Source organism: Xiphophorus maculatus, chromosome 1 (assembly GCF_002775205.1).
Source record: "Xiphophorus maculatus strain JP 163 A chromosome 1, X_maculatus-5.0-male, whole genome shotgun sequence".
Classification (NCBI taxonomy): Eukaryota; Metazoa; Chordata; class Actinopteri; order Cyprinodontiformes; family Poeciliidae; genus Xiphophorus; species Xiphophorus maculatus.
The window spans coordinates 8302682-8313973 of record NC_036443.1 but is presented as its reverse complement, the minus strand read 5'-3'; the positions used below and the strand labels follow the sequence as shown (position 1 = coordinate 8313973).

Sequence of the window (11292 nt, the reverse complement as noted above, 5' to 3'; positions counted from 1 at the left end):
AAGAGAAACTATGAAGGTGAGGTATAGAGACATTTTAAAGAATTATAATAAACACATTAGGGAAAATATTTGTTGCTGGAATAGGATAGAATAACTTTAGTGAAGCTGGCCCACTCACCTACTTCAAATTACACAAAATTGGTGTCAAACGATTGTGCAGCAATACTTTTCATTTGTGACGCTATCATTTTAAAGATACTAATAAATGTTTCCTGAGATCATCAAAGATCAACCATATGCATGCACCTAAAAGAATAGAGAAGCCATCTCAGTCTAACCCTTAGGGACAGACTTATATTATGCAGGAACGGTTCATTCTACGAATTGTTTTGGAAAATTAAAGATTAGTTCCACTATGAGTCTCCTGTATTGTTCATGGGGTTTGATCTCATCCAACAGCTTGGTGACCGATCTGTCCAAGAACATTGCCACATAAAAAGAATGCGATGCTTTTTTTATTGTAAATCATTTCAGAACAATGGCATTTCAACACATCATGATTTGGCAACACGTGAATGCATAGGCACTTCTTGAAGCCAACTAATGTAAGTTCTGGTTTTGACAGGTCAATCATAATAAATTCATGGTGTAATTCTTTAATAGACAACAGGTAGTTAAGAACTGTTCATTAAACAGTCAGACAGGACCAAACAGTACTTTTACAGAAAAAAACCAATAAACACATCTTGAATTGTATTAATGTTACTCCCACTGGAGCTACAACTTCACACAGAAAATCACCTTTCCAAACAGCATATTTCATTTAGGATTTGGCGAACGGCATCCCAGTGTTTCAGTCTGACTCGCAATGCCAGGCGCATCAAAAGGAAAGCACCTCAGATATTTCCCATCAGGTATATTTCACATTTCCTGACGCCACGTTTTCAGATGCTCATCTTGCACCCACAGGCTGTGATGAATATTCTGCTTATGATGTGCAGCTGTCACCCATGAGCTTTTCACAGCGCGACCTGTCGTCTCTCGCTACGTTTTCTGGGCTCTCTCCTCCACATAGAGCTGCATCTGTGACAGCCAAACAAACAAACATGAAGAGCAGTAAACAGAGACGCTTAAACACATGACATGAAAGACATTTTGGCAAACCGCTTCACAGGAAATGTTCAGACACGTTTGAACATCAGAGTGATTCTTGTTTTATTTTTCTCTCAGCTGACCTTCACTATGTCGGACGTCATGGACTTCAGTGGAATGAGTCTCGGCTCCTTCATGTGAACTTCCTGCTCGTCTGCGACGATCCATGGAAAATCCTGAAGATGTAAATGTGCACAAGTGACTAAACCCATGAAAATGCTTGTTTTGTGTTAACATTTTATAGCAAAGTTAACCTTTTCACATTTTGTCACATTTTAATTACTACGTATTTAAGTGGGATGTCATGTGACAGACCACAGTTCATGCTCAAATGTCCAAATTTGATTTCTAGCTAAGGTCAAAGGTTAGGAAGAACTAGGGTTGAACAAATTCCTTTCATATTTTGTTACAATTAAAAGAAAGTTAAATGGAAAGTTGAACTAGCTATTCAGTTTAATCTGAATTAGGTCTAATGTTAAAAAAATGGTGTATTTCTTTACATAAAAGGATTAAGAAAATAAATCAAACTGACCCTAAAAAGTAAGAAATCACTGAAACTTTAAAACAACAGAGACAGAATAAGTAAGTTATAGACTAGAACCGTTTCCCAAATTGTGATTACTTATGTATTACATTTAACCTTATTGAGACAGTGAGTTCTGAAGAACTTATTATTGAGAGAAGAGGGATTATTTCAGACTGTTAATGGAAAAAAATCTGTTGAAAATAGTTCAATAAAAAAAAACAATACCCAAATTTATTTTAAAGTACTTTGCAAAGTACTTTAAAATCTACCTGTCAGTAATTTGCACACTGCTGCTTTTCAGCATCCGGAAAGTATTCACAGCGTCTCACTTTTTCCACATATTATGTCAGAGAATACAAATTGTTTTAAATCAATCACTCTCTCCTATTTTCAATAAATTTGAAAACATATCTACACCTTATTTCCACATAGTCATAATTAAGTATTTGTGCAGAATTTTGAGGAAAGACAATTCAATCTGGAATAAGGTTGGAACATAACAAAAGTGCTGTGAATGTCTCCTCAATGCCCCCTATAAGAAAGTAACACGCATCTCAATATAAAGTAAACAAACGCTGTAGAAGAAGCATAATTACTTCACAACTTATAACCAGCATGCTTTTTATGTACTTGTTTATTTTTTGTTTTGGAATTTCTTTGGTTATTTTTCTTTGGTTTCAGTTTTGCCTGTGACTGATATTCTTCCTCCCGGAGTTTCCAGGCAGTCTGCTTTGCTTCATAACTCTGTTAGTCAAGTTTCAGAAATCTGACGTACTGCTCTAACGGCACTTTGCCTAAAACACCTCACCTTCTCGTTTACTTCTGAAAAACAGGCTGGCCTATAATTAGCAAGTACATTTTATTTGGAGGGCATCAGAGTAAAGGAGGCTGAACATAAATGCAAATGACATGTTTTGTGAGATTAAAAATGTGAAAAGACGTAGGACTATAAATAATTTTACAGTCCTGAAAAACGCTCACCTTAATGACTTGAACCTTCTCCATGTTGCGCGTAGCAGCGTCCCTGGTGTGCACAAGCACTGTGAAAGAACAACCTGAGACAGAAACAACACATTTCACTGTTTTCACTGTCAATTCAATATCTTTTTACTGCTGTCGACTAGGCCCGTCATGATAGCAAATGTTTCTGGACAATAAATTGTCCCAGAAACGATTGCGATAAATGATAACATTGTCGCTTTGAGACCATTTTCATCTAACACGTTCATAATGGCATAATAATGCAAGTTCAACCTCTCAGGCTAATTAATTAATAATAATTATAATAATTTTGTACAGAACATGCCACACTGGAACTGGAAGACATTTTAAATATCCAAAACAAAACAACTGAAAAGAATAAATAAGACAAGCAAGAAAATAAAAACCAAGAACAACCAAAACCATAAATAAAATGGATTATGACTCGGTCAACAAAATCGCCCTTCAAAAAATATTCATCACCACAATGGAAATTATTAGAGATCATTTTAATTTATCATGTGACTAATTAGTTGTTTGTTGCGACAGGCTCACTGTTGACCTATCAAGTCAACGTTTAACACATTATGATTGTTATTCTATTTGTGTTTACCGTTTAGGAGCTCACAGTGATAACTCCTCTCACCTGGGGGGTTGTTGTTCAAAACAGCGTCACACACGCTGATCTTCAGGATGAACGCTCTCAGCAGCTGCTCCACGTGCGACAACAAAGTGTCTGAGCTGTGCCAATCAATTACTCCAGTTAGTGATCACAAATACAATTGAAGTGACTTTGACAAAAGGTAGCTGCACTTTGGGCATTGCTGGTCCAAAAAGAGGCTGCAAACCTGATTGAGAGCAGAGGAGGTTGGGAGATCTCAAACACAAATCTCTCGACCGGATGATGCTCTTTGTCCATGATGACCACGACCACCTTCTCTGCATCGTTCTATGACGTGAACATGATAAACCATCAGCGCCGTCGCAGAGAAAAAAACAAGCCGAGCTCGTCTTACCTTCTCGATGAGTGGCTTCACACAATGTAAAGTGTCTTGGATGTACTGATTCAGCTCAGGGTGACAGGACATCTGAGGATAATTGTGCCAAAAACAGAACACAGTCAAGTAGATCCGTCTTAGACGTGTCGTGCATTTCTTCAGAAGTCTCTACCTGCACGGGTACGTTGTATTTCTTCCTCTTCTGAAAGATTCCAGAGGGATAGACTTCACGCACATACAGGATGAGATGAATCGCGACTTCCAGGAACTCGCACAAAATATCAGCAACCACTGGAAGAGAGGAGTAACCCTGAATCAGGCCACTTATGCACTGTTTAAGGGAGGAGGATGACAAACATGAACCAAACTGCGACAGGAAGTTATTTAATTATGTTACAATACAAATCAAGCAGTAATAAACATTAGCAGGAAACTAAAACTGCATTTTGGCACACCGTTAGCAAAGGGTGGTTCTGCAAAGTATGCAATCTAGGAGTGTAAATACTTGTATAGGCCACACTTTTTCTAAAGAAATCCAATCAAAACAGCTGAAGTTTGTGATTATAATGTGATAAAAGGTGAAGGAAAAAAAGTTCAAAAGGTTTACATACTTTTACTAGGCATTGCGTAATAAACAACAGCAAAAATGAAATGTACATTGTTTCTCATTCACGTGGTTTATGTATGATCACGGTTTTCACATTCGGAGTGAACATTTATGTTTTATTTACACACCACCTCAAATATTTTAGGTTTTAGAAAAATGACTGAACCTCATAAATGGGTTAGGGTTAGAATTTTATGTTAAAATCAAACCCCGCTAAAATATCCGACTCTCCGTGAATCCTTAGCTTGTTCTTATTATTTAGGATAAGAATAAAACAGCTAAATGATCAACTCCAGCACTATAAAACAAATCTGATGTTCTATTTTATAATAATAATAATAATAAAAAGCAGCATATATACTATAGAAATATATGCTATACTTTTATAGCATATATTTCCACTTAGTTCATCTCTCTATTAAGCTTCAAATATTGTCCGAATATTAAAACTACGAAAAGAAACGTGCTGCTGTGTTTACCGGGGACTCAGAGAACACACAGCCTCCAAAAATAAAACCAACTCACAGTTTTATTAGGCTGGCTGTCTTACCTTGTCCAAAGTTAAGGTCTTGTCTTGTCAGGGTTGTCATTGTTAATTTCCCAACAAAGAGAACAGAGGAAAAATGTTTCTTCGAGCTAGCTCTGCTTGGGAAGCAGTAAAATATTCGTTTTGCTGCTACTTGCTTAACATTCCTCTTTTGTGTCGATGTTTGGCAGAAATGTCAAGAATTAAAATTACCTCCTATTATCAGAGAACAGTGGCAGCAAAGCAAACAAACTTAAATGGGTATATTATAATCTTCTTAACAACCAAAAGAGCGGCTAATTCCGTGATGTTGCCGAGGATACCGAAGCCTCGTGGCGCACGTGAATGACGCAGCGTATTGTTTTGGCTCGCTCCCCGCGGTCCAACAATGATGACGTAAGCTTAACCTTTGGCGCGGTTGGTTTTGTTTTTCTCTGTTCTTCCAGATGTATTGCGTATTTTTAACATAACAGTGCATTCTGCCATTAAGCTGGGCAATAGGGGGGACAGATCAGTTCGGTTCCAAAGAAATTTGAAACGTTGGACAAATTTGCTTCAAAAGAAATATTAACTTCTTGAAAAAAAAAAGAAAGAAAGAAAGTAATTCACATGCATTTCTCTTTAATTAATAGCATGAAATTTCAGCTGTGTCTCTAAATGACCATGAGCACTTTGCTTTGCCCTGTGATGGACTAGTGACCTGTCCGGGCTGTACCCCACCTCTTGTCGACACCCGCTGGATCTTCCCCGCGACCCTGCAAGGACAAGATTACTTCGGAACGGATAACTTCAGCAATAAAAGAAAAAAAATAAATAAATTAACATATTGAACAAATTCTTGACAGCTGCTTCATTCTCACCATTGCTCGTGTCATTTGGGTGAGACAAAACGTCTTTTGGCATTTTCTATTTTCTTTCTGCTATTTTCTATTAGTTGATATTTTTTTTTGTACTTCCCATTCTTATGCAAAAATGTATGATTATTTAACATGCAGTTTAAAATGTATAAAATGATTCCTACACCTTGTTTCCCCCCCCCCCCCCCCCCCCCCCCTATATTTTATTGATATTACAGCCACAGCTGGTGCAGCTGTTCTGTGGCAATATCCTAGGTTTGTCGGAAAACATTAGTGAATAAACAGCTTCATAAAGAAACCCTTTATATTTTTTTCTCCCACTTCACATTTTCTTCCGTGCTTTGCACTGTTTCTAAAAGTCCCGTTATACATATTGGAGGTTGTGGTTGAAATGTGACAAAGTCTGGAAACAGATGCGAGGTATTTGTATTGCATGGCAACATGCTATAAACAAACGGCAATTTTTATGCATTTTGCTTTTCATATTTGAAGAATAACATTTATTGCCATTTTAAAATAATATCTTTCCAGATAAATGTTTAGCAATTGCGTCTGTTTTCAAACAAATCCATACTAATATAATTATGATTGGCAAATGCAGTTATTGTTTTTGTCTTCTGTTTCTTAAAAGCAGTACATCTGTAAAATAAAATACAAATCAAGTTTTACACATGTTCCAGGTATCATTAGACTGTTCTACAAAAAAAAAAAAATTGAGAATAGAATTCGGATAATTCTGCAAATAAATACGAAGAAAAATTTTGATGTGTGGTCTACAGCTACACATTCCTAACACAGAGCAGTCAATGAAGTCTTTTATTTTGAAAATCCGGCTGGGCTGATTTTACAACCTGCTCAGAGTTGAAGCCAAAGATCAGCCACAACCTGCAACTCTATGCAAAGAATGTAGATGAGCTTTACTTTATGCAGATCTGTCAGGAAACCATGACAATGAGGTGACACTTTCAGATGGTAAGCACTGTGGTCTCACTTCACAAAATTAATTAGAGGCCATGTTTCACATTGATATAACCTGCATGTGGAATTGCTGTTTTTGCACAAGCCTAAACTGTTCAACCGAACTCACTCTTCCGATGAAAGTAAAATGGTTTTGGTTTAACTCTTGGTACAACTCAGAGAGGCTTATCTACTGTAAAAAATGCTACAGACTGGAGGAGTGTTCACTTTTCACCTAGTTTTTTTCACTTCTTCACATATTAACTATCCAACAGCTGGCCATGGTGGAGTTTGCACATACGCTGCTGTAAATGCATTGCTGTGCATAACCGTTGAAAGGGCACACGTACCCGGACCTCCTTGCAGATTGTGAAGTCATGCCGTTTTTGGAGTTCGTAGCTGGGAGCATTTCAGGTAGAAAAATTACTTGTGAAGCAAATACAGCACGATGCTTGAATGGCTGATGCAACAACGTCTCCCTTGATGGCTTTTGCAGGTGCAGTGGGAATCGCAGTGGGACATCCGTTGGACACAGTGAAGGTTACATGGAGCTCTGAAGCCTGTTAATGTGTCATCGTGTCTAAATCATGCTGATGATGGAACAATGTTGTATTCGTAGGTGCGTCTGCAAGCCAAGTCTGTGTATAAAGGGATATTTGACTGTGTGACCAAGACATACTTGAACGAAGGAGTAGGTGACTCATCCTTTGTTTTGTTTTGTATTTCTGATTAAGCACAAACCTGTTGCAATTAGGATTATGAGGTTGATGTTAATGTTTTGTATCTTCTCTATCAGTTTTATGGATTCTTCAAGGGCATGTCCTTCCCTGTTTTGACCACTGGCCTTGTCAACTCCATTGTCTTTGGCTCCTACAGTAATGCTTTAGATTACCTCTCTCAGTCTGATCGTCGTCTCACCAGCCACCGCAAACAAGTGTCTTCACTACAAGTCTTTACTGCGGGTTGCTTTTCAGGCATGGTGCAGGTGAGCTCACTCATCGGCTCATTGGTTTTCACACAAACATCTTCTTGCAGAGCCTCGGGTGAACGAATATGCCTGCGATTCTGTTTGAGCTTGGGCTTCAGAATGAAGATTGTTCTTCTAAAGAACATAAAGAGTGAAAACAAGCAAAAGCATATTAATTGTGACATGAATTTTGCTACCGGGAGGAGGCCCCGGGGAAGACCCAGGACACGCTGGAGGGACTATGTCTCTCGGCTGGCCTGGGAACGCCTCGGGATTCCCCCGGAGGAGCTAGAAGAAGTGGCTGGGGAGAGGGAAGTCTGGGCCTCCCTTCTGAAGCTGCTACCCCCGCGACCCGACCTCGGATAAGCGGAAGAAGATGGATGGATGGATGGATGAATTTTAATACGATTAAGGACGGGCTTAAAGTAAGCAAGAAGTCAATGATGTCTTACAGATTTTTACATTGCTAGAAAGTCTGGAGTGTAAGTCAAAACACAAATGCAAAGGCTTAATGTATTTCATTAAGCCTGCCTTCAAACAGCAAAAACTTATTAAAGTTGGATTTTGTAATCTAAATCATTTATTTAATTCGCCTGCAGATGGCAGCACATGGCCAAACCTCAACTGTTACCAGAACAATAACTTTTTTGTTTTTTGTTGTTTTTTTAAAAAAAAAATCAAAATTAAGGACACAAAGAGAAGTACAAGAAGTTTTTGGGTTTATTATTTTAATGAGACAATTTATACTTATGCCATAAAACTGTATTGGCGCTTTATAGAGTTTACCATTTCGATTTATTGCACTTATTCCAATATCACACAGATATAACCTGATTAAACGCAGAAAGCTTTTTGTTTTCAAATAAGGATTTAATTAATAAGGATTAAAGAGTATCTGTCCCAACTTGACCCTATTTAAAAATATAATTGCCCCTTAAACCAACAGTGATAAAGATGTGTCAGATTAAATTAATCAAATGTTGATTTAACAAGAGGGAAGTTATATGTTCACATTTGTTTGGAAATCTCTTCCTCCTAATACACAAACTCGTCATTTGAAATGTACATTTTGTATTCACTTACCATAACTTGCTATTTTCTTTTCTTAACTGACATTAAAGTTTGTTTGGCGGTCTGAAGCATCACAGATTTTCATGGGACAGTAAGCGACAATGTGCCAAAAATACGTTCAACAAATTAAATCTTCAGTCATTTGAGTGGATTATCCCTTTAAAATTCTTTGCTCCCAGGTGCTGGTTTGTGCCCCGATTGATCTGGTGAAGGTGCGTCTGCAGGGTCAAACAACGGCCGAGCGGTACCGTGGACCCATACACTGTGTGGCAGTCATACTCCAACAGGAGGGGGTCAGGGGTCTCTATAGAGGAGGGGTGGCTCTGGCTCTGAGGGACGTACCATGCTACGGACTCTATTTCCTGCCTTATGAGCTCATTCGTAAGGCCCTGACTGAGACCGGAGAAGAACCAGGTCAGGCTGAGCTCACTGACACAAGAAACCATGAGTCAGTCAGACTATGCCAGGATGAAAGCCAAAATAACGTAATTACTGTTCAATAATTTAAAAAAAAAAAAAGTACTTGAAAAGAGTCACACCTAGACGGTTCGTATTTGCTGTTCGCACAACCACTAGTATATTAGCACAGCAAACATAAGAGCTACATGTTGCACAAATAAGACTAATGCCTGGCTTTCAAAAATGACCAAAGAAAAGTAGAAAATTAGGCCAGAAAGTCTATTATTGGAGTGAACATTACAGGTCAGAGGTTATGTGACGTCTTTGGTGTGTGCGTAGGAGGATCACAATAAGCTATATATATAAATAATAATGTTGATAGTACTACAGTACTACCATAATATTGACAATACGTCTTCTACTGGCATATTATTTCACTTAAAACAAGACATTTTTCCCAAGACACTTAAAAAGTGAAATAATCTGCCATTTGAATTAGTACTTTTTCATCTATATTAAGAAATTATTAACTTAAAACAACTCTTATATCTTGCTCAACAGATACTTGTAAGTCAGTTTGTCTTATTTCAAGTGTACTAAGATATTTGCACTAGACAGACCAAGCACACTTGGTAAGATTTTGTGTTTTTGAGGTGTACACAAAGCTACGACTCAGGCAGCCTCAACAGAATTTCACACTACACTTTCCACACTTTTGTTTGAACAAAATTTAGAGATTTTCCTTCCACTTCACATTTAGGTTCTATTTTAGGCACTTTTTTTTTTTTTTACTTCTTCCTACTCCTTTTCAAGCATTTTAAGATTACTGTGGCACAAAAACATACGTCTTTTGCATTACTTGTTTATATCTGTTATCTTATACTGCCGTCAATCGGGTTAGCCTATCACGTCAGATGAAAAACCTTCTAAGTTAAAGGTGGTGATGTGATGAAAGGTTGAAAACTGCATTTAACGTGATTTCATTTTAAAACACCGACCATCAAAGATCTCCACGATTTCCAAAGTGAATGCTAATGTTTCCTCTGTCTTCAGGTACCTTTGCCATACTGATGGCAGGAGGCGTGGCAGGTTTGGTGACCTGGGCATGTGCCACGCCCATGGACGTCGTGAAAGCTCGGCTCCAGATGTCTGGAGCCGGTGGTCAGCAGTACAGCGGGGTCCTGCACTGCATGAGAGTGAGCTTGAAGGAGGAAGGAGTCAGAGTCTTCTTCAAAGGCCTCCTGCTGAACAGCGTCAGGGCGTTCCCCGTCAACGCCGTGACCTTCCTGACCTACGAGAGTCTGCTGAAGAGCTTCTGTCCATCAGGCAAATAGGAAAAACTATTTTCAGTGAATGAGCGCCAAAGGACGCAACGAAGTTAACGCTACGTCTGATATTTTCAAGGTGATATTGTAAAGAGATGTAAAAATCTGTACACAGATCAAGGCTAAAACAGCCAAAGTTAGATGAGGTAATGTATGCTCTGATAAAAGATAAACAAAGCTAAACAGCTTAGCTGTACCTCAATACCTCAGTAACACAACAGAGAATCCAATATTTTTACTGTAGAAAGTGTTCCATGTTGCAGATGTGCAAATACTCATCAAAACCTATTATTACCTAACTCTTAGGTTAGATGGTCAAGTATTTAAAAAACAAAAAGTAAAATGAAGCCGTCACAGCAAAAGTAGCAAAACTAAAAATGACACCCTTGGTTCCAAAGTATGTGCACTGTACAAATGAGGGGCATAATCATCACAGATAGGCTTATTTTATAGACATGACTGGACTCGGTGTTTCATTTATTGTTCTTAATTTCTTCAAGTTTTTGAACCATGTAAAATGTCTTTTAGATTCACATGCATGAATTATTTGGCTTTGCCAAGTCCTTTGGTAGCTACAAATGTGAATCTTTAAAGATTTATGTTGTTACCACACATCTACCTCAAAGATGCTAGTTCTCCACTCGTCTTGCAGATTTGGATGATCTGTTAGGCCAATCCTAATCCCAGAACGTTTGAAATGTTTTGAATTATTCTGCTTGTTTGCTTATGATAAGTGCAGTCTGTGTTGTTATCTGACCCTGAAGGTTTTATTGCAAGCTGTCAACGTGTAAGATCCGAATTTATGCGTTAAACTAGTTTTAGACTTTAAAAGCCGATGAGTTTTGCCTTGAAACAGGTCACCAATGTGAAACACGTTTTTTTCTGCACACAACTTTCAAATACAGTTTATGCTGTATGTACTGTAATTCTCGAAAATAATGAAGAACTGTATTAAAAGGGTTACTATTATTAGAGTGTATTTTTTT

General features: G+C 38.1%; 2 protein-coding genes across 3 annotated transcripts; one reads left to right on the top strand and one right to left on the bottom strand.

The window, feature by feature from the left end:
• Positions 1-437: 437 nt before the first annotated feature.
• Positions 438-5073, bottom strand: mad2l2 (mitotic arrest deficient 2 like 2). The gene is made up of 8 exons (XM_005800138.3): positions 4755-5073; positions 3770-3888; positions 3616-3687; positions 3448-3548; positions 3246-3340; positions 2600-2673; positions 1176-1268; positions 438-1023 (listed from the first exon to the last, which is right to left on the bottom strand). The coding sequence occupies exons 1-8, from the start codon at positions 4792-4794 to the stop codon at positions 985-987; spliced, it is 633 nt and encodes a 210-aa protein (XP_005800195.1). The 5' UTR covers positions 4795-5073; the 3' UTR covers positions 438-984.
• Positions 5074-5155: 82 nt separating this feature from the next.
• On the top strand, positions 5156-11275 carry LOC102219560 (solute carrier family 25 member 45-like). 2 transcript variants are annotated; one of them, XM_023339530.1, is made up of 8 exons: positions 5156-5330; positions 5427-5609; positions 6820-6958; positions 7041-7084; positions 7164-7235; positions 7341-7529; positions 8762-8996; positions 10035-11275. In XM_023339530.1, exons 3-8 carry the CDS (start codon positions 6922-6924, stop codon positions 10313-10315), a joined length of 858 nt encoding a protein of 285 aa, XP_023195298.1. In that variant the 5' UTR covers positions 5156-5330; positions 5427-5609; positions 6820-6921; the 3' UTR covers positions 10316-11275. The 2 variants fall into 2 exon arrangements, with proteins under 2 accessions (XP_023195298.1, XP_005800249.1); XM_005800192.2 differs by lacking the exons at positions 5156-5330; positions 5427-5609 and adding an exon at positions 6429-6559.
• The last annotated feature ends 17 nt before the right edge of the window (positions 11276-11292 follow it).